Source organism: Podarcis filfolensis, assembly GCF_964270895.1.
Source record: "Podarcis filfolensis genome assembly, chromosome: 15".
NCBI classification, from domain to species: Eukaryota; Metazoa; Chordata; class Lepidosauria; order Squamata; family Lacertidae; genus Podarcis; species Podarcis filfolensis.
The window spans coordinates 29,330,000-29,356,718 of record NC_139618.1 but is presented as its reverse complement, the minus strand read 5'-3'; the positions used below and the strand labels follow the sequence as shown (position 1 = coordinate 29,356,718).

At 50.0% G+C, this 26,719-nt stretch overlaps 1 protein-coding gene across 3 annotated transcripts; it reads right to left on the bottom strand.

Annotated features, from left to right (window-relative positions):
• Positions 1-26,345, bottom strand: LOC310750706 (FXYD domain-containing ion transport regulator 6-like). Of its 3 annotated transcripts, none has more exons than XM_083589222.1 (8): positions 26,115-26,345; positions 5,988-6,047; positions 5,422-5,460; positions 5,242-5,316; positions 4,357-4,393; positions 3,441-3,490; positions 2,879-2,921; positions 1-1,690 (listed from the first exon to the last, which is right to left on the bottom strand). In XM_083589222.1, the coding sequence occupies exons 2-7, from the start codon at positions 6,043-6,045 to the stop codon at positions 2,893-2,895; spliced, it is 288 nt and encodes a 95-aa protein (XP_083445348.1). In that variant the 5' UTR covers positions 6,046-6,047; positions 26,115-26,345; the 3' UTR covers positions 1-1,690; positions 2,879-2,892. The 3 variants fall into 3 exon arrangements, with proteins under 3 accessions (XP_083445348.1, XP_083445347.1, XP_083445346.1); XM_083589221.1 differs by lacking the exon at positions 26,115-26,345 and adding an exon at positions 25,318-25,651 and having other exon boundaries at positions 5,988-6,050; XM_083589220.1 differs by lacking the exon at positions 26,115-26,345 and adding an exon at positions 25,318-25,589.
• Positions 26,346-26,719: the final 374 nt, after the last annotated feature.

The following is a 26,719-nucleotide window of genomic DNA, read 5'->3' as shown; positions in this document are numbered from 1 at the left end:
TGAAATAGAAATGATATTTTATTCCTCTTCTCATGTGGGTTTTGGGACACAACACAAAAATGCAAGTCCTTTATCACAGCAGCACAGCAGGGTTGCCTATTTCAGATGAAGACACAACAGTGGGTTTGGCTTTCAGAGTTACAACACTTTTACGGCTGGATGGCTTTCTACCAGGTGTGTTAAATGGCTGTTACCAACTGCACACTACAGACACAACGGAGAGGCACATGGCAACAGACGACTGGTGGTGCACACACAGCAAACACTGGTGGAGGGGGCAGAGCAGGGTGGCCCACTCACTCATTGGTGTGAGCAGGAGATGAGGCCACCTGGGAGGGAGGCAGGTGGCCCCAAGCACAACACTCGCACTGCCCTGCACAGGCATTCCCAGTGGCCTAAGTCCATCAAGGTCGGAAACCAAAAGTTGGCTGGGCCGGGCAGAGAGTGATCCTCCTGGGGCTAAACTGTGCTGACTGAGACAGGGGCCGAATCCCTTTGCAAATTCTCACTGTCCCAAACAAGGCAGAGGATAGGGATTCCCTCCTTCCAATGGCATGGAGCTGACTTGAATTGGTCATGGGGGCAGGGGCTCAACCTAGCATTGGAACAAATTTAACAGCTGAATTTGCACATGTGGCTGCATAAAGCATTGCGGAAAGACAACCTGGTGGTGACAAATTGATGGGGCAGCGATGGGGTGGAGGAGGCTGAACTCTGCAAAAGATAAACGCTCCTGCCTTTTGGTGCCAGGAGCAATTGCACAGCATGGCTCCAGACAAGCCTGTGTGAAGTGAGGGTGTCACCCTTCCAAGGCTTTGCAGAAGAAACCTGGAAACTCTGCAGATCTCGCCACACAGTGGCATGGCTGGAGGGGGCTGGAGGCAGAGATTTGCAGAGGCAGCACTCCCAGGTAAGCGAGGCAGTGCTGTTGCTGACATCTTCCTCTCCTAGTCACGTGTGGAGTTGGGAAATGGGAGCTCTCCCCTCACCCCTGGCACAGAACTAGCTCCCGTTTCTGCCTCCTTCCGCTTCACCAGATGACACTGGCATCTTCCCTCAGGTTGGCATCACAGTGGCATGGGCAGGGGGCTCCTCCTCATCGGCCTTGCTGAGTATTGGTTGGAGGCGAGAGAGGACACAGCATTTTTCTTATGGCAAGGGGAGGGGGACGGAGGGGGGCAGGGCTGGAAAGAGAAAGTGAGCTGCTCTTATGGCTGAACACTGCACATTATATGCATAAATATCCTGGGCCAGATTCCTGCACCCTCTTCTCTCCCCCAGCCCCACTTCATTGCTTTGGCCAGCATCTGAGGTCATGGAAAGGTGCAAGGAAGAGAAGTTACCCTATGGGGATATTGCACAGGCCGAAGGAACCTCCTTTCTCACTCTCCAGGGATGGAGCATCACGTCAAAACAGCATGAGGGAAGTGAAGAGAAACAGACTCACACGACAACATCGAACTGGAGGCAACGGTCACCACAGATTAACATTACACAGGTGGACGGTATTGGCAGTAGTTGGGGGTGGGGGAGTTTTTTTAAAGAGAGAACCGATGTTCCAGGACACAGCCCAACATGGACACAGAGCTGGCAGCATCTCCCTGCAAGGACCTAGGCAGGTCCTTCGCCTCAGCCTCTCTTCACATTGTTTGCATCTGAGGTCCGCTTGTCCGTTGTCTGGTCTCTAGATCTACAGGAGAGAAAAAGGAAGGAAAGGAGGGGTGGCAGCCTGGAAATTTCAGCTTTGCTGGCGGTGGAGCACAAGGGGGAGGACACGCTGCCTTTCTAGGAAGGGGCCCAGATTGGGCATGCTGGTTGTGTCTGACTTGCGTGGTTCAAGATCAAGAGATTGCATCTGCTCGTTTATCTTAAAGACACACATTAGGAGAAGAAGCTGCCTGTGGCTCCCACACACCTCTGCTTGCAACAGCCTGCAAGGCCATTTCTTGGCCGGCTGCCAGGAATTTTGCATTCACAACTAGCAGTCACTCAAACAACTTGGCAGGAGGGGGGAACCCAAGTTCAAGGAAAACACCATCTGCATGTGAGTGTGTCTCTGCCTTTGACAGGGACAACATTCAACAGAGAAATCAGGCTTTGCAAAGGCAGAAATCTGCAGCCACTACTGGGGATTAGATCAGGCCTCCATAAGGAGCTCAAAAGGAACATGTTCCAGCTCCTGGAACTGGGGCTTCCTCCTTGCTGTTCATCCAAGGCTCCTCCTGCCCCCCAGCTCCACCCAGCAGTCTCTGGGAAAGGGTCATGGGGGGAGGTGGGGGCTGATGGAACTCCAGTATGGGAGGAATGCTGAAATATTTGCACCCCCATTTCATTTTTTTCTCCTTTAATTGGCAGAGTTGGGAGACAGGGCAAGAGCCCATTGGAAAAGGAGAAGCTGTAATTAGTGTTTGTTATCTTCCAGCTCTGGAAGGTTTCAAGCCTTGACTCTAAGGATTCATCCAGACTTTTGCACAGCCCTTTCCAGGCACAGCTCCAGGTCCATGTGTTTTCCTTTATTGTCCAGGCATTTCCCCCAGAGAAACTCACGTTTTACCGCTGAATCACAGCAAATGGCTATCCATAGAAAACCCTGGGGTGTCGCTGGTTTTGTTTGTCAGTATAAATGCAATAAAAAATAAACGAACAAGAGAAGAAGCAAAAGAAACCCAACCTCAAGAGATGCTGCCCTCATGTAGACAAAACTGAGGAAAGAAGCCCTCTCCAATTCTCAAATCACTGTAACCACATTCCACAGTACAGAAATAGGGTGACGCAGCCGTGGATAGGTCAGCCTTCTGCCCAAGCTTCAGTCCACCCCATTGGTATTGCCACCCCATGAAATGTCACACAGCACTCAGTTCCTCTCTGGAAAGCTCACCTCGTAATTTCTGTTCAGTTCTCTGCTTTTTGTGCTCCTGTTGCTGCAGAAAAGAAAAGAAAAAAGACTATCTGAAAAATGTCCCTGACTCCTCCATGACACAGCTGTACATTTTCTCCTTGTAAGGAGCACTCAAGTAAGTGGCTATGGGGAAACATGATATCTGACCGCCCACTCCTTTTGGTCTGGCACCTCCCGCTGCCAGACAAAAGGGACAAGAGAGTTTTTGAAGACATCTCAAACGCCAGGCAGGGAGAAACTATTTCCCATTCAACCAAGAGTTCCTAGAAAATTGGCCATGCAGTTAAAGTGGCCTGCCTGCTTCTGCAAACCAGCACTGCTGTCACACAAAGCATCCTGGCTGCTTCCTCTTGCAGCCAAGACTTCTACGCACAAAAGAAACATTTGAGCACACAGACTGCAGGCAAAGTCAGGAATTCAGAGCGTATCTGAAGCACTCCTTCAAAAGCACCCTTGGTCAGGTGCCAGGAGGCTCTTCCCCACGTAGAACGAGGAGGGACCCTCAGGTAGCTTCCGCACAGCAAGTATGAAAGGCCCTTACCATTTGAGGCAATCAAATTCTCCCCCTGTGCCTCCTCATCTCCAGGAGCCCTGCAAAGAGAGACAGAGAGTGCAATGGAATGGCCAAATTGCCTCGTGCCCCAGCTGGGATTAGGGGAGCAGGCAGGGGCCCATGAATGGCTGGTTTTTCTGGCCACAGTTCTGTAAAGACTGTTCTCATGTATTTTTCCATCTTGGGAATCTATAATTACAGTACATTTACAATTTAAAGACACCTAAGAGGGACACTTCCCATCTGCCTGAATCTCAAGGCCATCAGCTGTCAAGGCAACTCCTACAGAGACACCTGAAGCTACCTTTATACAGAGTCAGACCATTGGTCTCTCAAGCATGGTATTGCCTACACTAACTGGCAGCAGCTGTCCAAGATTTCAGACAGGGGCTTATCCCATCTTCTAGCCCCACCTGGAAATGCTGCCTAGAAATGAACCACAGACTTTCTGCAATGCAACACAGATGCTCAAACACTGAGTTTTGGTTTCTTCCCCAAATCTCTTAAGGGAAAGTACAAGGATGCTTTTAACTTTGCTCCCTGGGTCTAAAGTAGATGTGACATGCTGGCCCATAGTTGCCCATGCAAGAAAAACAGACTTGCAGGCTGAGGTGGAAAAGGAAGAGAAGTTGGTGTGTCTGGAATTTTGAACAGAGAGATCAAAACGTCTTCTCTCAGCTGCTCCTTCCAAGGCTGCTTTTATTTCAGACAAAAAACACACACTTGATCTAAGCTGGAGGAATCCAACTAGAAGGTTGCAGCCACTGTGGCCTTTGCTCCCTGGAATAGGATGTCATGCTATTTCAAGTGTCATAGGAGTAATGGATGGATGGGGGCGGGGAAGGGGCAGAGGAGAGAGGTGTCACCCAGACGGAACCCGAGGATCCTCCATGCTGCCACATACCTTGGCTTTTGGTTGAAACTGCACCTACATCTTCTGCCTGGGAAAAGAAAGAGCATGCCATGAACGTGGAACCAGAACCTCAACAAAGGGTTGCCTCTGGAAATTGGGCAGATGTCCCTCCAAAGCATCACTGGGCATAGTTCCCACCAGAGCCCTCCTCAGTGGCAGGCTATCTCCGTGCTGCTGCTACAGCCCACTTCATCCCATGGTGGTGTATCTAGGGAATTCTTAGGTCTCTGGAAACTGGTGAGAACATTCGGAGCTCATTAGCTGAGCAACAGCTCATCCTCTGTCTGCAGGAGCAGGAACCAAACCACTCCTCTCCCGTTCTTGCTACCCAACAGAGAAGAGGGAGAAGAAGAGAGCCACAGCTGGGATGCAAGGCTCTGAAACTGCCTCCGGAGTAGGCAGGTTTCATTTAGGCTGTAGTATAGGAACTGAAGGTACTGCATGGGAGGAGGGGAGAGGGAAGAGGTGCCACCCAGGCGGGGCCTCAGTGTCCTCCACATATGTCACCACACATCTTGGGCTTCGGGCCAGTGTTTTAGACTGACAGCAACTTTTCATATTCAGAGCAGCCCTGTCCCTCGCAGCAAATTTAGGTGGCGCTGTTCAGGCCAAGCCATTTTGTTGCTTGAGGCGGAGTAGATTTGGTGCCCACAAGCCAAATCACACAGCAGCCAAGGGTGGCCAAATTATTTCGGCACCAGAGGCAGAAAATCCCAGAGGCCTGCTTTCCCCTCCTTGAGATTACACAATATGCAGCAATAGCCCATTAATAAGCTGACAGCTTGTTGCCTTTTTATGACACCTTTCACTCTGCCGCCTGAGGAGGCTGCCTCACTCTACCAAACGGGAGGGCCGCAGAGAAATTTGCAGACTCACTCAGTATAAGGAGGATCCCCACAGTGAAGAAGACCACGGCGAAAACCAAGCCACCGATCCGAAGGGTCTGGTAGTCTGGAGGGAGAGAGAAAAGGAAGATGCCACCCACTGCTGTGTTTGCAAACAGGCCGCAATGCCCAGAAACACACAGCACAGGAAAGGGTGCTTAAAGATGCTCACCATAGTTAAAGGGGTCTTTTTCCTTCTCTTGATCAGTCACTGGAAAGAAAAAACAGAAGAGCCCCGTGAATATGAATCCGTCCACAGCAAAATACATGAGAATCCATTTCCCCCAATATGTGTGTGTGTGTGTGTGTGTGCATGTTTCTGGGCAGAGAAACGGGGGCATTTGCTACCTGGGGCTTAGGGAGTAGCCAATGGAGCGGGAGAGATATCAAGAGGATTTATTTCTGTAAGTGAATGCTTTGCAGGTGTTTTAGCTTTGAAAGCCTGATTACATACCCACAAAAATTAATTCAATAGTACAAATACCCAAGTCACCCGAGGAGATAATGCTTCACCTCAATGCTTTCATCACACAGAGAAACAATGGCAGAATGAACCTGTGTGTGCTCCTAAAGGCTCAAGAAGCAAAGACCTCTCCCGAGTGCCTTGCTCTGTTCTCATCAGGTGGCTCCTGCCTCTCCAGGGATGGCACTGGCAGCAACCTCAGGCAGAGAGCAGTGGGTTGGGGCAGCTGTTTTCATGAGACCCGTTCTCCCCACCCATCCAAGACTGCTACGTACCATCCACCAGCATCACTGGAACCAGCAGAGAGCAGAGAAAGATCAGCCCCGTTTCCATGGCTGCTGAGGAGGAAGAGAGAAAGCAGAAAGGGGGAGCAGGCGGTCAGACCAAGGAAGGGCCAATGGGAGATGTGTGGCAAAAGGACAGTTAGCACTGCAGCAAGTCAGCCCACCCTCCAACCTGTGGGATGTAATACTTTGGAGCAGTCAAGTACAACATTTCCTGTTTGCCTAGAGTGAACATGCATGGGGAATGTTGGTCCAGCCAGTTGAACTTCCTGTTACACCTGGCTGGAGCATCCTTCCTTTTGCATGTGACTAGTAGGTGGGCGTGACCTTTCCATTGGGTACCATTGGGGAAAGGGTGCCATTGCGGCCGGCCCTCCGGGATGCACAACCCTGGGGTGCATGCCACGCCCCCCTAGGTGACACACCACGCCCCCAGGACACACGCCAGCCACACCCCCGCCTGTTCTCCGCTCCGGGGGCTGCAGCATGTTGCTCCACCACTGGACCTTTCCAGACCTAGTAAAAGACCAAGTCACGTAGCCACCTCCCTTCTTTTTCATCCTGCCTGATTCACCTGGATTGTACGGCTGGCTGTCAGCCAGCAGATCTTGGTTATCTCCCATATGGGGTAAACCTGTTTGTACATATTTGTAACTTTAAGCCTAAAGCCTGCCTTCAGGGATCACACTGTGCTCTGCCTGATCATGAGTAAAACTTCTTATGAATAAGACTGTTGTGTCTTTATTCTTTTAGGAGGGATTCAAGGGATCTTACCAGGAACATATCCAATCTGGGCAAGCCAGATTGAATTGCTTATTGTCTTAAGAGACTCACATGAGTCTGCAACCAGCTTCTTGCTGTGTAAAGGGAGAATGCACTCTGCTGTATAAAGAAATTTGCCAGCGCAGGTTAGGATTATATTAATCAATGTATCCTCTCCTGTTACTCACAACATTCCCACACAACCCTGTTGCAACTCATTGGGCCCATTTTGTGTTGGACAAGGAATCCTGTGACATCCCCCACAGTGGGAAGATCTCTACCAAATTCCCTTGGCAGTTGCCTCCCATCTTTTCCAGAGCAGCTGCCCACTCACTGCCCAGGAGCAGCACATGTCACCCTCCAAGTGGGCTTGAAGGTCAGTGGCTCAAAGCCCTTTAAAGCTAAACTCTTAAAATATCACTTAAAATATACAGAGTAGCAGAACAACAGCACAAAAAGTGAGCTTTTAAAGCCTGTTTAAAACCAACAAGCAAATAGGCTTGCCTTGTCACAGGCTGACAATCCATAATTTGGTGGGGGAGGCATTGCCGAAAGGGCTCCATTCTGTGTGTCTGCCAATCTAATTGTGTTCATAGGTGAGCATCTCAACAGGTCGTCCAAAACAGATCTTAAAAGTACAGGCTGCATTGCATTGGTGGGAGCAGTCCCCAAAACCATCTGAACCCAAACATTTAGGACTTTAAATGTCTTGAAATGGGCCGGGAATGTGGGGAAATGTGCAGCCAAGACCACAACTGTGTAATTGCTAGAGAGTCACAAACAGGGGGGTATGATGTCACATAACCTCTTTGTGGTGGGAGGGGAACAATAGAAAACTTAATATTCTTCTTCCTCTCACTGCGCACAATCTTCTTCTTACCTACAGTGGGATAGGTTGCCAGCAAGCTCTCTCCAAAGAACACACACCATTTTTGAGCTGAACAATGGGCTCTTGTAACTTTTAATTATTATTAATTGCCTGCCTGATTTTCATCACTGTATCTATCTGGCGCGTCTTTTGGCTTGAGTAAACTTTATATTTTCTTCTTTGCCTAAAACAGGCCTGAAAGCGATTTCTTTGTGAAGCGGGAACTCAGATGGGAGATGGTCCAAATCCGCCAAAGCACCCCGGGGATAACGTAACAATTCTTTTTAGAAGGTTGCACAGCCTTGCCTCCGAAGCTTCTAAAGATAAGCTGCACATGGATGGTGATTTTTTACTCTGCTGAAATAAGTATTTGCATTCTTGCAGAAGTGAAAAGCAGGATGATAAATAAGCAATTAAATATCCTCTCCTATCCTCTAAAATCCATCCAACAGGAAACATACTGGTGGCCTGATAACTGGTGCAATATAGGCATCATATGTCCCATATGTCCCATCATATGTCCCACCCAAACTGCATCCTGTACCAGTTTTGGTTTCTGAACCATATTCAAAGAGAGCCTCAGATAAAGTGTATTGCAATAGTCTAGGCTGGAAGTCACTAATGCATGAATAAAGGTGACAAAGCCCAACAGTTCTAGATAGGGTCACAGCTGGTGCACCAATGGGAAGGGAGATTTACCTATGAGGTTCTGGATCTATTTCTCCCCCATCTGTAACCCAGGCCCAACTCTGTGCAACAAAATTTAACCCTGATGCTGATCCTGGGAAGTTGTCCTGAATATGCAATTGCCCTTTATTGTATGGAGGATAGATGCTGTCCCTGTCTGTAAACGCAGCCCCATTTGCTGCCTTGGTAACTTATGGCTAAGGTTAACAGAAGCACCAGAGCCATCAGTCAATGGAGTCTTTCTTCACAGGTCAGAAAGCACCCAGCAAACTCATACCTTGGAGTGCTGCCACTCAAAGGGTGTATAGTTCTCTCAAGTGCCAAATCAAGGTTGCCAAATCTTGTGTTCCATCCTGCAGATTAAGGTAAAGATAAAGGGACCCCTGACCATTAGGTCCAGTCACGGACGACTCTGGGGTTGCGGCGCTCATCTCGCTTTATTGGCCGAGGGAGCCAGTGTACAGCTTCCGGGTCATGTGGCCAGCATGACTAAGCCGCTTCTGGCGAACCAGAGCAGCGCACAGAAACGCCGTTTACCTTCCTGCCGGAGCGGTACCTATTTATCTACTTGCACTTTGATGTGCTTTCGAACTGCTAGGTTGGCAGCAGCAGGGACTGAGCAACGGGAGCTCACCCTATCGCGGGGATTCGAACCTCTGACCTTCTGATCGGCAAGTCCTAGGCTCTGTGGTTTAACCCACAGCGCCACCCGCGTCCCTATCCTGCAGATTACTCAGGGCCAAACTACTTTTAACGTGTCTGTGGGGTTGTTGTTGTTGTTTTAAAAAATAATACAGTCGTACCTTGGATCCCAAACACCTTGATACTCAGACATTTTGGCTCCTAAATAATGCAAACCCAGAAGTGAGAGTTCCAGTTTGCAAATATTCTTTGGAACCCGAATGTCCAATGGGGCTTCCACAATCAATCAGAAGTCGCACTTTGGTTTTCGAATGTTTTGGAAGTCGAATGGACTTCCAGAAAAGATTCCATTCAACTCTCAAAGTATGACTGTAGTTCTTTTATCACTGGGGATAAGGAGGGCTACAGTCGGGACCAGGACTTCAACCCCTTTCCCTCTCTGTCATGGTGTTGGCAAAAAATACCAAAAGCACCATCTGCTGTTTTTGCTGGGAGGAAAGCTGTGAAAGAATCTCTGGTCTACCCCCAAATGTCACCACAAAAATATAATGCAGCTGGAACACATTGCCCAGCCACAACATTAACACACACACACACACACACACACACACACACACACACACACGTCAGCATTTCATGCCAGGTCTGCAACTGAGAGGCAGTTTGCCTCTGAGCCTACACAGCATTCCCTCCTTGCCGCCCTGAATGTAGAATCCACCTTGGTAATTAAGCTGCATGGATATATATAAATAAATAAGAATGATAATCACAATGCACCGTGAGCCCGTGTGACGTTTCTCTTCGGCAATGTGGTGCTTCCTTTGCTGGGCAGGTAAGGAGTCCATAGGGGACTTCATTTCATGACCTGCAGCACACATCCTACCTGGTTTGCCAATCCTCCACCCCAGAGCAGAAAGGGCTACAGGCAAAGAAGAAGCAGGCCCCCACCTATGAACCTCTTCCTGGGCACTGGACAGAGCCACTGAGCTTAGCCTCAAAAGCCATGGATGTAGCATCCAAGGCCCAACCAGCAACCTGCCTCCCTCCACAGCTACAGAACAGGCACTGGGATGCCTGGGGTGTAGAAGGTCCTTCTGCCTGACCACTGACTCTGCTGCCCCACCCCAAGCCTTCCCCAGGCCTCCTCTTGCATGGAGAGTCACAGCCAGGGCCACAGGGGAGCAAACCTGTTGCCCTCAGGGATACATATAACAAGCACATGAAAGATAGCCCCTGAAAGGATTTGATGCATTTGTCACCAGAGGATGTGGCAGTGGTGGCTGTTGCTTTGGGACATGCTAGACAAGACAGCTGGGTTCACCTGTGATCAGACCTCTCAACAACCACCGAATGGGAACAAGGACTCTGGCAGAGAATATTAATGCAGAAAATATCATATTACAGTACAAAAAGTTGTGCAATAGAATGGCAGTGTAAGAAATCTTATTGGACGCTCGGTACACATTGAATACTGTCGTGTAATAATGAAATATTGAGAAGGCTGTCTTAGAAGTAATATAGAACTAACTGAAAATGATTAAATGATTAAAATGAGATGGGGGAAATAGGAATTTATTAATGCAGTATTGTTTTAACTAAGTGGTTCCCTATATTTTGCAAATAAGTTTATCATTGTAAAGACCCTCTAGAGCATGGGTAGGCAAACTAAGGCCTGGAGGCCGGATCCGGCTCAATTGCCTTCTAAATCCTGCCCACGGATGGTCCAGGAATCAGCGTGTTTTTACATGAGTAGAATGTGCTCTTTTATTTAAAATGCATCTCTGGGTTATTTGTGGGGCCTGCCTGGTGTTTTTACATGAGTAAAATGTGTGCTTTTATTTAAAATGCATCTCTGGGTTATTTGTGGGGCCTGCCTGGTGTTTTTACATGAGTAAAATGTGTGCTTTTATTTAAAATGCATCTCTGGGTTATTTGTGGGACATGGGAATTCGTTCATTTTTTCCCCTCAATATAGTCCGGCCCCCCACAAGGTCTGAGGGAAAGTGGACTGGCCCCCTGCTGAAAAAGTTTGCTGACCCCTGCACTAGAATGACTTTACTGTTTTGTTTGCTGTTGTTGTGATTCGTTTCATCAACGTGAAACATAGAACGATAACAATTTATGGAAGATTGTAAAGATAAAATACAAATCGTGTTTAAATTGTATAAAATGATTCAGGGCAGCCCTTTCCAGGTGTGGGGTGTGTGTTTTTCCACACCCAGGCACAGCATCTCAGCAAGTGACCACTGGAAGCTGTAAAACGGGTGGGAAGGAGGCAGAGAGAGCTGTGGAAACACCTCCTAGCAAAGCCTAACAGTTCAGCAGGGGCTGCCAGCTGGATGCCACCTGTCCAAATGCTGCAACGCCACATTTGGGTCTGCCTGCTGTACCTTGAAGGGCAGCCACTGAGCTGGGCAAGTGGCTGGAATCTGTTCCCTTTGTAAACATGTCCCTGAGCCAGAGCTTGCCACCAGCTTCATTGCATGGGACTAACAACAGCAGCCTGCTCCGGGGATGATAATAACATAGGTGTCCTTGCCAGTGCTGGTGAGCGGGGTTTCATTCTGCACAGCAAGAGGAGCCCCAATGACCTCCTGTCTGCAATATGGGCATGTTCTGCTGGGAGTCTGCTTTCTGCTGCTGCACCTGGAGAGACCTTCTCTCAGCATAGGGAGCAGGGAGCTGTTCTTGGCTTCAAGGCTGAGCAGAGCCCCGTCTGGAAGGCTCCCCACCAGAGTCTGGTTCTCTTGCTCCACTCAGCCCTTTCTGTGGCAAGACAAGCACTTCTCCAGCCATCCTTGATCCCTGAGATTAGTCAAGTGTGCCAAGGGAATCCTGTGCAATAAGTCACCCATGAAAAGGATCAGGGATTTTATTTAAAGCATCCAACTTTCCTGTGGAAGTCCCTTGGGTAACCTCATAAATGGTAAGAGCCAAGATCAAGCCACAATGAGAACTACCCAGTGAGTCAAGTGTGCTCTGTTCCTACTGCTATTATTCTGCTGTCTAAATTGTCCATCCAGTAGTCTCTGCCTTGAGGACAGCAGTCAGTCTGGGGACTAATGCATCATTTAGCAGATCTATCATGCAACAAGCCGTTTTCTTTTGTGATTTCTCCCTCCTCCTAATGGCCAGACATAAAGCGGCCTTTGAGCAAGATCAAAGAGTGAGATAGATACTCTGCCTGTTCAGTGTTGCCTGCTCAGCTGCAGTCCTCAGCATGAACTGGGCCTCTCCTCTTCTTAAAAATTAACCATGAAATCCACGAGTCCTCTCCCAGGATTCCTCTCCAGGATGGAGATGGAGGGGGACTGTGGGATCCTGACCAGTAGATGGAGACAGCATAGAACCCGCATGACTAGAAGTCACTGATAGCCTTCCTCTGACCAAGAGGACCCCATGGCAAAGCTTGTCATTGAGGAAATCTTCCCCTCAAGTAATGATCAGCCAGGCAAAACCAAGCTACTTGCTGGTGTGTCTCAGAAATTTCCCCATGCCAAGGGACTCGCTTCCAGCTTCCTGCACCCAGCGTGCTACAGAAAGGGCAGCCTTCCACACAAGCCATTTTCTGTCCCACATGCAAGGACCCTCCTGCAAGAGAGAAGAGGGTAGGGGTGGGGCACCAGCCACGGCTTTGTGGTGCCAGCCACAGATGTCAAGGAAAGGGCTGCCAGCCTCCACATGCCACCCCAGCCCCATGGCAGGATCTGGCACACAGCAAGCAAAGACAACAGTATGGCCACAGCCACCGCCTTCTCCTGCAGTTGATGCATGTAATCCAGCTGGAGAAATATTTGGGATGCTTTTGTTTTGCTGGCCAATAGCTCCATCATTCATGCGAAGAAAGAGATTAATGGAATACAAAACTTAACACAGGCTTTTCACATTTAGGGAATTTACATATGCAAATATATCCATGCACGCTTTAGTACGTGAGCATGGATTTCATGTGCTAATCAGGCAGCTGCTTGCTCAACCACAAAGCAAAAACTCAGCGAAAGTTTGCAAAAATGCACCAAAGCAGTAAAACAAAGACCTTTGATAAGCATCTACTGGTGAGCAGCACTGGAAGCTGCACTGCTGGGTCACTCACACCAAGAGAGAGGAGGCCAGGGTGGGTGGGGAACTGAAGAACACACAGGGCCAGCCCAAAACAAGATGACGTCTTTCCTGGTCCAGACGCCATCTGGACTAGTAATTAGTGATGGGGTGTCATCCTCCACTGCTCCTCACCTGAGACAAAAGGCTGAAAAAGGGAGCCCAGGTAGGTCGCGTGACAACAGACCAGAATGGTGGTGGTGATGGGGAGACAAAAGGGGAACAGCTGGGGGCCACCCTCCAAAATCCCCAACTGAGGAAGTCCCTTCAGTCTGCCTTATGGCATTGCACAAGGTCTGAGGTTGCCCACCCCCACACTTGACCATTCATTACTGCTACACACCAGTACTGCACATACACAAGTGCACACACCTGAGTCCAAGGTGAGCACCTGCTCCCGTTCAGGGACCTCAGCATAAAGGTGAGTGTAAATAGCAGCTTCAGTCCTTTTGAGGGTGCAGGGCAGCCCAGTCAGAACACCATGGACTCCATCCTTTGAAAATGGGCTCTTCATTCTGTGTTTACTCGGCTATAATCATGTATTTCAGCCACACACAAAATCCGGCCACCAGGCTAGAGGGCAACATACCTAGCGTTGGATTTTAATCGGAAGGGAGGGATTTTATCAGATAAATGAGGACATTCATCTCATCTCAGTCTTCTTTAAAACAAGCATCAGAAAATGGACATTTAGGACTGCAGAAACATTCACCTTTCCCTTTTGCTTTTAAGTTACCCCTGGTGCACAGCAGAGGCAGCCAAGCTAATCCTGCCCCTGAGTCTGTAGCTTTTCATGATGGTTTTTGCAAGTTCTGCTGCCTAGTCACACAGATACACTCCCCGCCCCCACTCTCAGTTTGCCTGCCTGCCTCCCCTCCTCCCTCCTAAACCAATCTGGACGACCCAACTTCAGGATTTGTTGTTGACTCATTGGCTGTAGGCGTCACTTTTCCTTCCTATCTGATTTTTCAGGGTGTAGAAGAAGGCAAGGCAAAAATGGAGGCCAGCTCTCTGTCCACAGATTATGTGAACCCCGGTTAAAAAGAAGCATGCAGGTGGCAAGGGTCCGGCTTTCCCCAAATACAAACACCAACACCCAACCCCAAGGAACAGACAGACTTTTGGCAGTTCGTCGGTCACAGATCTCCCCCAAACCAACCCCTTTAGAGAAGAGTTTCTCTGCCTCAAGCACATCGTGCCCTTTTCTTCATCCGCCCCTTAAAACAGGCCGAGCCCAAACCCTGCATTTTCTGCACCTAAGAAGAGTGGAAATTCATCTCTGCAGCTCAGCAAAGGAGAGAATGTCAATGTTGCCCATCGTCTTCCCGAAGCCACCCAGCCCCTGCTAACATCACAGCTTCCTGTTCTTGTTAAGGGGCCTGGAGGCATCTACCAAAGATCAAACCTGGTTAAAATCATGGTACTGCCCTTGAGTCTTGCCTGCACAGCTCAGCTGCCTCAAGGGGGAAAGGGGGGTGCATGTGTGAACACAGGCAGGGATGTCACTTTGCTTCAACATCAATCAGGCTTCTAGTGTGAGGGAGGTTTTTTCAGTCTTCTGCTCCAGAGATTCTGAACCCGGCCTGCACTGTGCCTGACAAGTGCTTCCCGCCACATGAATGCATTCCTGGCAGGTGGAGTGAGAGAGAAAGAGAGAGACCCCTTGGCTTGCGGTCAAGCCTGGCCACAGGAGCAGTGGGGTGGGGGAAAGCACGACACCCCAACCACCAGGGCAAATGCCATATAAAAGGAGCAGCAGTGGTTTGCAATAAGGTGCGGGTGGCGCTGTGGTCTACTAAACCACTGAGCCTCTTGGGCTTGCTGATTGGAAAGTTGGCGGTTCGAATCCCTGCAGCGGAGTGAGCTCCTGTTGCTCTGTCCCAGCTCCTGCCAACCTGGCAATTCGAAAGCATGCCAATGCAAGTAGATAAAGAGGTACCACTGCGGCTGGAAGGTAAACGGCATTTCCGTGCACTCTGGTTTCTGTCACGGTGTCCATTGCACCAGAAGCGGTTTAGTCATGCTGGCCACATGACCCAGAAAGCTGTCTGTGGACAAACGCCGGTTCCCTCAGCCTGAAAGCGAGATGAGCGCCACAACCCCATAGTCGCCTTTGACTGGACTTAACCGTCCAGGGGTCCTTTACCTTTTTACCTTTTTTTTAGTGCCACAAGGAAGAAATAAGAACAAAACACCTTGGATGATAATTCAGAGTGGAAAAGTCACAGGCACCACCAGAAACATCAGTGCTAGTTTGTTGTCTGTTCTGCACAGAAGGACTGGCACTAGAATATTGGATGCTGGTATTTAGGGAGCATTTTGCCATCCCAGTTTTGACCTGACAGGCTTGAAGGCTGCAGAAAGCCCCCTGTTCCCACCTGTCAAGACCCTCAGGCTCCTCCTCCCAGGATCGGCTTTTCCATGAGGCAGACTGAAGCTGCTCCTCAGGTGGTAGAATCCAAGGGGCACCTCCGTGGGAGCAACCTCCCACCATCGCTGGAGAAGCGAAGAGTAGCAGCTGTGGTAGCTTCAAGAGCCCCGCAAAATCAGGAGGCACCATCTCATTTTGCCTCAGGTGGTGAGATGGGACAGGCCACCCACGCCTCCTTCCCTCCCACTAGCCTAAGGGATCATGTCCTAACCTATCCTGGAACAATTGCCAGATCCATTTGGAGATTCAGCTCATCAGACTGAAGTGCACATCGCAAGACAGAATGTGGCAGGCCCCCAAAAGCATAGCTTGGCCCATTACCCACCACTAAGTATCTTAGATGTGACTTTTGCAAGGCTTAGCTGCCTTTGTGGGGAAAACAACCTCGGAAGAAAGCACACAGGAGCATTCTTAAACGGGTGGCCCTTTATCGGAGGGTGGGTGGAGCCCTGGGTCTTTTGCACCATTCCACAGATCTCCTACCCCATCCTCACCCTACTTTTTAAAAAATGGTATTTTTATTAAATATTTTCTTGATTTACAAAAGTATGTGCAATGTCTCTCTCTCGGTTTTCCCCCCCATGTAACATTTTTTACAAATCAGTTTCATTTGTTGAGACATTAGGAAGAAAAGGGGGAAAGAGGTGGGGGAGAGGATGGGGGGGTCGGGTAACGATGTTTCTATTTTACTTAATATATGTGAGGTTTTGTGTCAGCGTTGCTTGTGTAGGTTCTTTGCTGTTCACTTGTATTCCTTTGGCAGTGAGAGAGGTTGGGGTTGGCCTAGGGTGTGGTTGTTCATTTGTGGTTGGCTGTGGTGCTCTTTGTTTTCATGTGTGAGTGGGGTGTGTGTGTGTTTTGGATCAGGTTAGCCATATTGATTTATATGCTGTTGGTGGATTTTTGTCATTGTCTTGTTGGGCTGTGTGTGTGATAAAGGGGAGCCATACCGGGCTCACTCCACTTTTTAAGCTTTAAAAATTATTTGACCTTGCTTACATTGGGTGCTCTCTGAAAGCTGACCTAATTTACATGTAGACATGCAAATTAGCATATGCAGATTTCATGCAGATTTTAATCACAGGCTTGTGCCTCAAGTCTTTCAAGGGCCTAGCAACAGCCCTGGAGCCTAGAAGATTCTCTTGCTTGCTTGAGCAGAGAGGACATTCCTTATTATTGTGGTTTTTTCCTCCGCCTGATTATCTAAATATGTGAGCCTGCCTTTGTAAACAGAAACTCCAGCTAGCACAAAATGTTGCTGCTTGCCTCTTGACAGGCTTGAGTCAGTGTAGTCGTCTCTCCCTCTCATGCAAAGCTCAGCTACTGAGCGCCAATAGGACCATAGCCAAAGGGTATAAACCCCAAATGATTACGGAGGTACAAAAAATCTTTAGGAAAAAAAATCTTTAGGAAAAAAGGAGCAACCCGCCTCCACAACAACAAATAGTGAGGACTGAACATGGTCAGTGGTGGACAAAGAATGTCTCTTGGGCCAAGGCAGGGTGTGGGAGAGTGGAATGGAGCTCCTTGGAAGGGGGGTGGCTGGCTGGCTGGCTGGCACACTGAACTGAAACACTCCACAATTCATGGGAGGTCTCAGTTGTGCCACCTCTTTTATTTTAAAGCAGCTGCACCAGCTATTCATTCGTTTCTGGGCTCAGTTCCAGGGGCTGTTTTTGACACTTGAGACATTAACAGCCTTGGACAAGGATCCAGATATCAGGGAGAACATCACTAGCTGTCTCCTCCCACACAAACTTCCCCAGAATGACGACTGCATTCCTGAACTTATAAGGAGCAAGCCCTGTTGAACACAGGGGGACTTGCTTCCGAGTAATCGGATTGCACGGTAAGTCCTACAGACAAAAAACGATGCTTCCGATTTCACTATGCACAGAAGCCACATTTGCCTCTGCAAGCAGCAGGGCCTTTTTAGTTAAAGCCCCAACATTGTGGAACACCCTCCTGCAGGAAGTGCTTGTGAACCCCTGTCATCTCTCCATAGGTTTGCTAAGACTTCTTCAAAAGGCCTTGATTCTGTTGTAATTTTTGTAGCAGACAGAGGTGCCGAGGCAGCAAAAAGATATGGGCAGGGGAAACGTCTTAACACTTACAGTTCCCCCATCCCATCAGTGCCACCCGGTTTGTGATTAACTGTGGTTGGTGGTGAGGGTGAAGTTTGGAGTCCTTGTAAGACCACTCACCATTTCAGGCAGTGGGTGACATTTTTCACTTTGGGGGACAGGAGCAGAGAAGCATCGCTATTTTGTTGTTGTTTTGATGCATCTATGATTGTGGGAGAGTCTAGTCCCCAGGTTTGAGATTGGGGGGACGGACACAAGAAAGCATACCATATTCTCGTAGAATTCCTGAAAGCAGAAGCCATGGGTTCTGTTTTCAGTCAAGCATATGAAATTCAAAAGACCTTCTGTTCAAGGTAAGGAAAGCACCGGGGGAAAGAAGCAAACATCTCAGCCTCTGAAGGTCAAGTGTTATGAACACTGCAAGATGAATAATGTTCAACTTATGTTACTGTGGACCAGAAGCTCCCAAATCATTGCAAGTTCTGGGATCTGGTTCCTAGCTCCAGGAGATGCTATCCTGTAGATTAAGATAATCCTCACCAGGATAATTGTCTGAGCTCAGTTAGGAGATCCATTTGATACCCATTAGCTTCTTGATTGCTGCAATTTTCTCATTTCTCAAAATATATGTTTATAACTTTGCCTACCAACCAAACCCACTCTCAGCCCAATAAATTCTAGCCTTTCCTTCTAGGCAGTTCTGGATATTTGAGTCTATAAATAAGTTGCCTTCCTTGATGTATTCATCTTCACTCAAAAATCAATGTTCAAAATAAAAGACAGGTTTTATGCATTTAACATCTAATTACCATCTAATTAGATCATGGCACAAATTGGAGCCAAACAAGACAGTATATGCAGATGTACATTGACATTATTCTGATAATTTACAGAGGGTTTGCTGTTGCAGCAAGAACATTAAAGGGCTTGTCTGCACCACAATTTACTGTGTGTTTGAATTCCCATTTAATTTGTGTAGTCGACATGATGTTACCCTCAAACCACACCAACCTTGATGTTTTCCTGCTGTAAATTCAAGTTTACCCAATATGAGGATAATCAGATAAATTGGGGGGAAACATGCTCCAAACTGTTCCACTCAGGGTCGCAGATGATTTGCTTAAGTGTTTTGGGGTGGATGGATCAATTGTCATTTTCTGCTGCTCCCTTTTCCATGCCTACCACTCCCACAACACTTTCATTTCTTTTCTGGCTGTGCTTGCAACTATTTACAGTGTGGTGTGCTCTTAAATAGAGGGGTGGTAGTTGTTTTTGATCCCTCAGATTTGCACAAAAACAGAAAACTGTACAAGCAAACCACATTCAAAAATTCTACACTATATATATTGAGCAACAATCTGGGAAAAATATATATACCGTATTTTTTGCACCATAACACTCACTTTTTTCCTCCTAGAAAGTAAGGGGAAATGTCTGTGCATGTTATGGAGCGAATGCCTGCGGGTGGCGGGGGGGGATCTGCTGCAGTCGTGAGCAGAGGATCCATGGTTCCCCTTCCTTCCCTCCTCGGTGGTTACAAAGCATGGATCCACATGGATCCTCAGGTTTTTTGCATTGGGCTACTCCAAACTCACTGTCAGATCACATGTCTGTGGCCACAGCATGAATCACAAAAATCATATATCCACTATTTCGTTTAGAATATTTTTTTCCCTGTTTTCCTCCTCTAAAAACTACATGCGTGTTATGGTCTGGTGCGTGTTATAGAGCGAAAAATACGGTAATTGCTTTCATTTCTTTTCCAGCATGCTTTTAAGGCCAGGTGAGAGCTTAGCCTGTTTGTTTGTTTGTTTGTTTGTGATGGACTGGCTGGATGCAGAGGAATGGAGGGAGGCACCAACTTCGAAACCCCCCAAGGGAATCCCCAGGGGGAGAAAGCTCAGAGCCAGGGGATTGGTGGTGGGACAATGATGAGTGGTCAGAGGGAGAAGACTGGGAGGAGGAAGCGTTGAAAGCTGAAGAGGTAACAGGGCTCAGTGAGCAGGAAGAGGCTGGGGCAAAAAGCATTCCAGATTCAAAGGCAGGAGAGGAATGGGGGCCAGGAGACAGAGGTGAGGCAGGCTGCTGAAGAATCTAGGAAGTCTCTCCCTCCTGCTGTGACCAGATCCCATCGTCCCTGGTCTCCCAGAAAATGTAGAGGAATGAAGAGGCAGAGCAACGAGAGACTAGACGAAGGAACCTGAGATTGCTTGGGAAGGACCCGAAGGAAAGCAGTGGAGCAGTGGAAATAAGAGGATCTTCCGTCCTCACAATTGCTTCATAGGGCCAAGACCCAGTAGCAGAGCATATGCTCGTGCTGCCCAGGGTGGGCGTGGTCCCGAGGGGGGCGTGGCATGGAAGGTGCCCTCCCAGGTGTGGGATAGCCACTCAGGTGCCTGGAGCAGCGTGCGCACCCTGCAGCCAAGGATGGAGGAAGCCTCCTATGGCAGACATTCGGCGCGCCGCCCACCTGCGACTCCCAAGCCTCCCCCAAGCTGTCAAAACGAAGGGGGAAGGAGGGAAAGCCACCAGCAAAGCAGTGCAGATCCTTCCCTTACCCCAGTGGCTCAGGGTAGGCAGTCGCAGGCAGGCGGCACGCCAAATGTCACCCCACCCCTCATTGAGGGCACCTGGGGCAGTCTGCTCCCACTGCACCCCCTTTCTACGCCCCTGCCAAGACCTACTGGGAAGAGTTGCTGTGATCACTAGGCCTGTACCGTTTTGGTTTCTTTGAGTAAAGAGTTAACTTCACTGACACAATGCTAACCTGCTCCTGACTTTGTGTGTGTGTGTTTATTCTTATCTGCACAAAACAAGAAAAGTACACAAACAAATTTACAGTTGCCTGACCGTATACTTTTGCACACTTCTTGTGTGGGTGGGGTAGGTACGCAGGTTAGCTACCTGTGCACATGCCCTGTCAGTACTTAACTAGCATAACAGAGTCAACAAATTAGAAGGCAAGGACAAACACAGAAGGGAACACCTGCTGGTGTGGACTGACGTTGCTTCTCATGTACAAATCCAAATGCATGTAGGTGTGAACTACTTCAGTCTAATTAGAAAAGGGGGAAATGGATTAACAGCAAAATTATGCTCCAATGTAGACAAGTCCAAAGAATCTTAAAGCCGGGGCAGGGAACATCTGCGGCTGGTCTCCAGATGTTGTTTGGACTCCAACTTCCATCAGCCTCAGACAGCATGGTCAATGGTCAAGGAAGGATGGTGGGTCTGTAGTCCAGCAACACCTGAAGAGCACCGGTTCTTAAAGACTCACAAATGTTATTATGCATAGGCTTTCATAGACTAAAGTCCACTTTATTGGAAACATGAAGTGGTATTCTTCAGCTGAATATGGGGACAGACAACTAAATCGTAAATTAACTCTGCATTCTCAGGGTGATTATTTTATCATGTATCACAGCTGTGGTCAAGGATCACTGTACTTATTTTGGATTCCTGCAAGTTATAAATGAATGGCTATTAAGTACATTTTGCATTACATTTCCTCTGGCCCCCACCCTCCAGTTGCGTATATTCCTGTACCTGAGGATTATGCTTCATGCATCTATCTGCTGAAGTGGAGACTACAGTTTGGCTGTAAGCAATGTATCACATTCTGTTTCGAAAATGGTAAAACTGTTTTCATATATTCCATATTTTTTTCCATAAGCAGTGTAAGGATTTCATTTAATTCAAAGTCAGCTTGTTTTAGTGATTGTATCAAGCAATCAGCATCTAACATTTTGGTTATGAAGTGTCTGAACTAGGAACTAGGAATAGAAAACTTGATTTAAATCAGTTTTTGTACCCTGCCAGCTCAAGCTCGCTTCCAACACACTTTCTGGGCTCTTGTGTCGTGTGTTTAATGTCTCCTCCTAACAGCTGCTCTGAACGTTTTTCTTTCCTGTTCCCCAAAATTGGGATGTGGCCTGAAGGCACGTGATGGAACAACCTTGCTGAAGCTAAGCAGATCTAAGGCAGGTTTGTGCCTGGGTGAGGGACCTCCTGGGAGCCCCACAAGTGATCCTTTGAGCTCCATGGCAGAAAGGTGGAATATAAATAAATGAAATACAGAGCTGGATCACTGCTGGTTGGCCCTGTCCATCTTCTCATCTCCCCACCTGTCATCTCAGATAGTGTACTGTCCCTCAAGTAAGCTTTCCCATTTTCTTTCAACAGGGTGCTCACTCCCACACACAGGAGGGAGGAGGAACCCAGAACAGTGGTGTGCAAGCCCTTATATAGACTTTTGAAATTGCCACCCTGTAGCTCAAGACGTGGGTGGGACGCAGGTGGCGCTGTGGGTTAAACCACAGAGCCTAGGACTTGCTGATCAGAAGGTTGGCGGTTCGAATCCCCGTGACAGGGTGAGCTCCCGTTGCTCGGTCCCTGCTCCTGCCAACCTAGCAGTTCGAAAGCACGTCAAAGTGCAAGTAGATAAATAGGTACAGCTCCGGCGAGAAGGTAAACGGTGTTTCCATGTGCTGCTCTGGTTGGCAGAAGCAGCTTAGTCATGCTGGCCACATGACCCAGAAGCTGTACGCCAGCTCCCTTGGCCAATAAAGAAAGATGAGTGCCGCAACCCCAGAGTCGGTCACAACTGGACTTAATGGTCAGGGGTCCCTTTACCTTTACCTTTAGCTCAAGACCACTGCCCCCATACATACTTAGTTGGTCTCTAGGGTGCTACTGGACAATTTTTTAATTTTTAAAATTTATTTCGACTTCACAGAAGGGGCGGTCTACAGCAGAATCCTGTCTGGCAGGAAACCTGTTAATGGCTTTACCTGGACAGCCTGGCTTTACCTGGACATTCTTTTGTGATGATAAACACTTAATTCCTGAGTCCAGGTCACAGGCTCACCCTATTCATACCCCAATGTGCCCTTAAGGCAGGATTTGTGAGCACAGAGACAATGGGGAGGCTTTTCCCATTTCCATTCAAACTGCAGGGGAATATTTGAGGTCACTGAAAGAGTCAAAATGGCTTGTAACACTTTCAACTGAGCATGCCCAAAAATCTCAGATGTGTATTCCAGTAAATTGAAGCTAGAGTGCAGTAGTTCTGCATCTATGCCAGAAGAGCTGGCTGGGGCAGGCCAATGGTCCATCTAGTCTACTATCCTCTTCTCAAAGTAGTCAACCAGGTTGACTACTTCAGGGAAGCAGGCAAACAGGACAAACCACAAGAACACTCTCCCCTTCTGCAGTTTCCAGTAACTGGTAGAAGAATTACTGCCTCTGACCATGGAAGACAGAGCACAGACACCATGTCTAGAAGCCATTGATAGCTGTGTCCTCCAGGAACTTATCCATTCGCATCATGCCCACACGCAAGCCAGCACAGACATACCATATTTTTCCGTGTAGAAGACTAGGGTTTTTTACCAAAAAAATCAGTTTAAAATTGGGGCTCGTCTTACACATGGGTAGTGCTGAGGGGTGTTTTCTGAATTTGGAGTCCCAAAAATAGGGGGCGTCTTATACATGGAAAAATACGGTAATTATTAGGATACAGATTTTAGAAAATCAGCGCTTCTGATTTCAAGGCCTCACATCTTTTAAAGATCAAAATGGTTCCAGGTTGGCCTTCCGGTGCTGATCTATGTATGTGCGGTTATGAACATTACCATATATCTAAGACCATAAAATTCCTATCACAGTATCATACATTTCACCCAGTCAGTTAATTGCTTAATTGCAACGTGAGCTCCAGAAAGAAGACAAGCCTCCCTCTTCTCCACAAAATGGTGGCAACCACGACTCTCTCAGGGGCTCTTTCGGGGCATCTCCAGAGAGTGGCTCCCCCAGCAGCTAAAGCCCACCCCGGCCAGAGCTCAGCTGTGTCTCCATTGCAATGGCATTATCTCAGGCAGGCATCCACCTGGCCTCCTCCACCCTACAGCTTTTAACTCTGCCTTTTATTGCAGCCCGCCCCCTTCCATCGCTCTCTCTCTCTTCATTCAGCTGGTTTTTGTTTTCAAAAGCTAGGAGAGAGAAAGCTGAGCCCCCTCCCTCCACCAGACGATGGAGGCCAGATGATGCCAAGGAGGGGCTGCCCGGAGGGCGCATGCGCACAGGGAGGGAATTGCGTGGAAGTCTCGAACCACTTTGAAAACATTTCTTCATGTTGCAAAAACCAGATCGGCCGCCCCTCCCTCGGCCCTCCTCCCACAGATCCCTCCCTCCTGCAAAATTATGCCTGTATTTTGCAGAGGGACGCTCCCCCCGCCCCGAAAAAAGCATGAAACACCTCCCTCCTCCACCTCCATCGTTTCTCTTCTCATGTTGTTCTAGATAAACAAGGTTTCTCCTCCGTCTACCCCCCCCCCACTCCCGCCCACCCCCGACCATAATGGCTTCCTGTAGTTCGCGTTAAATCCCCTTCCAACCGCCCGAATCATCCCACAGTCAAGAAAAGTCGCCTCGCAAAGGGGAATGCAATGCGTTTGGAATGCAAGTCTGGATTTGTGTTTACCAGAGAAAAGAATGAGGAGAGAGGGGCTGGGGGGGGCGGGCGGTCGTCGTGGCCGGATGAATCCAGGCGCACGGCTGAGCGGCTTACTCGGGGGGGGGGGCAGCATAGATGGGGGGGGCGGAGGCGGACAATGCGCGAAATTGCAGGCTGTCAGATGGGATTCCATCCACGAGCAGGGAGGGAGCGGGGAGAATGTAGAGGTTGGCCCGGGCGCGGGGGGGGGGAGCGACTAGTCAAGGCAAAACATCCTCCCAGACTTATGTGGGGAGATAACTGGTAACTAGGCAACCCACGGAAAGAAGAGCCGTGCTAGCAGGTGGTTGGCACGGCAACAGCAAGGCCAATCACAGCCGCGCAATGGACGGGTTTGCAAGACAGACAGACTGCGGGGCATGTGCAAGAAGAGCCACAGCGGTGCCAACAAGTGGGGCGTTGAAGGGGGGGGGGGAGGGAGAGGGAGAGGGAGATGCAGCTGGGGAGGCGGGAGGGAGCGCCTGGCGAAGGTAGGGTGGCGATGACACTGAGCTCCCGGGAACTCCCGCTGAGCACCCAAAGCAGGCATCGCAAGCCCCACCACGCAGCAGGAGGGCGCAGGGTGGGTGTGAGCGATGCCCGGGCGCCAGAGCAGAGTCTTGCCAAAGAAGCCGCCCTCTTGGCCCGTCTCTCTCCCGCGCCCAAAGTGTTGGACTGCAGTTAATGCTGGTCTGGAGGGAGACACTCTGCGAATGCTCAGAGGCTCGCTCCTGGTTATTCCCTCTCTCTGTCTCTTTTATTTATTTTACAGATTTGATCCCCAAAATCCCAAGGGGTGACAAGGGGGCAACATATTTAGGGGCACATGCCGCCCCAGATCGGATGCTTGTTCACTCAGGACAGTTTTGGCCTGGCGCGGACTGGGGGTGGGTGGGGTGTCCGTGAGTGGGAAGGCCCCGGGGGTGCTATGCCCAGGAACCGGAGGGAGCTGGTGTGCATTTGGAAGGGCTGCCGACGGGCAGAAGGCTCGAGCGGGACCCGCCCGGCTCCTCGGGGCAGAGACCCGTCGAGTGCGAGGGGAGGACAATTCGGGCCGGGCACCGGGGGAGGCATTTGCTCCCCGGTCACGTCTCCCGCGGCGCCTGGAAGCAGCCCGGCTGAGCTGGGCGGGGAGGGTCTTCGACGCTCGCGACGACGGAGCCCATCAGGCAGCCGTCGGCCGGGCTGGTGTCTCCTGGAGCGGGGGCCAAAAGCCTGCGCTACGTGGCTACCTTCCCGTCGGGGGCCCCGCTTACCGGGCAGGCGGTGCGAGGGCGAAGGCGGCTCTCGGGCGTCTGGCGGGGCGAGACGACACTGGGCTGCAGGGGCGCCGCTCCGACGACGAAGGCGGCGGTCGCAGGGCGAGGGCGGCGCGCGAGGATGGCAGGCTGTGTTAGGGTGGCTCCTTTCCTTCGGGCGCTGCTGCGATCAAGCCCGCGTCCCCTCGTGGCTGGCTGGGGCTGGGCGTGCCACGGGCTCGGGCATGGCTGGGCTCGGCTGAGAAAGAGGGAGGGAGGCGGGGGGGGGAGCTGCGCGGAGCCGGGGAGGCGGCGCTGGCAGACAGACGGAGGGAGGGAGAGCGAGCGAGCAGGGGCGAGCTGGGGGGTGGTCTCTCCGCCACCTGCACTGATGTCAGAGAGTGTTTCTGGACGCAGCCCCGAGACCGCCAGTCTCCCTTTCGGAGCGGCCAGCGACTGCACCGCCTGTCTGGCGCGGTCTCAACGAAGCTCAAGCAGACCCTCGACGCCATGCCAGCTGCCTGGCGGTGCTTAGGAGGAAGGCAAAGCGCTCTGCCCATGCTCAGCGGCGCCTTCACCGCGATCGCAACTACGCCCAGCCTTGGGAGGACTTGGGTTGTCCCACACTGCTCTGGAAACGGCTCTCCCGCGGTGTCTCCCACCCCACCCCGGACCTCGACGTTTCATGAGAGTACCGCCGGTCCAGCGAGCTTACGTCGAGCACCAGAAGCCTTGCCGCGCGGACCCTGCCTTGCTCCCTCCCTCGTCCTGACTGGGGGGCTACAGCGGGCCAGCAGCATCAAGAGGCGACTTGCCATTGCGTGTCTCTAACCGTCGGGAAAGCTGGTCAGCTCTCGAGGCGGGAGAAGAGTCTCCAGCAGCGCAGCCTGGTTTTACACGTCTCCAGCAAGGCAGCCTAGTTTTCCGTCGGGGACAGAAGACAATGCGATTCTCCACCTCTTCCCCAAGGAGCAAGCAGTTGGCTTGGTTTGGCTTCCCAGCACACCACCATTAGCCATCTAAGGGGCTGCCAGTCAGGATGGAAGCCTCCTCCTCCTGGTCACTGGAGCAGGAAGAACAGCAGGAGGCCCTGCCTTGTCCACTCCCTGTTATCCAGCTGTAGCAGCTTTCCAGGGACCCAGCAGGAACAGCAGGTGCTGAGCTCTGGCAGCTCAATATTGAAGCAATGCGTACCAATGTGGAAAAGGCTGAGGCTCTTTGGGGGCTAGTACAACTGCTGCTGCATCAACTTGGCAAATGCCGAGCTGATTGGCTTCCCTGTTCCTGACCAGGCTCTTTCGAGATTTGCATTCAAGACCAAGGTGCATCAACATCACACACAGCCACACACTACCTCTAGCAGAGGGGCGGTGAACCTGCTGTTGCTCCTCCCTGACCATTGGGCTGCCTGCCAGGCTGA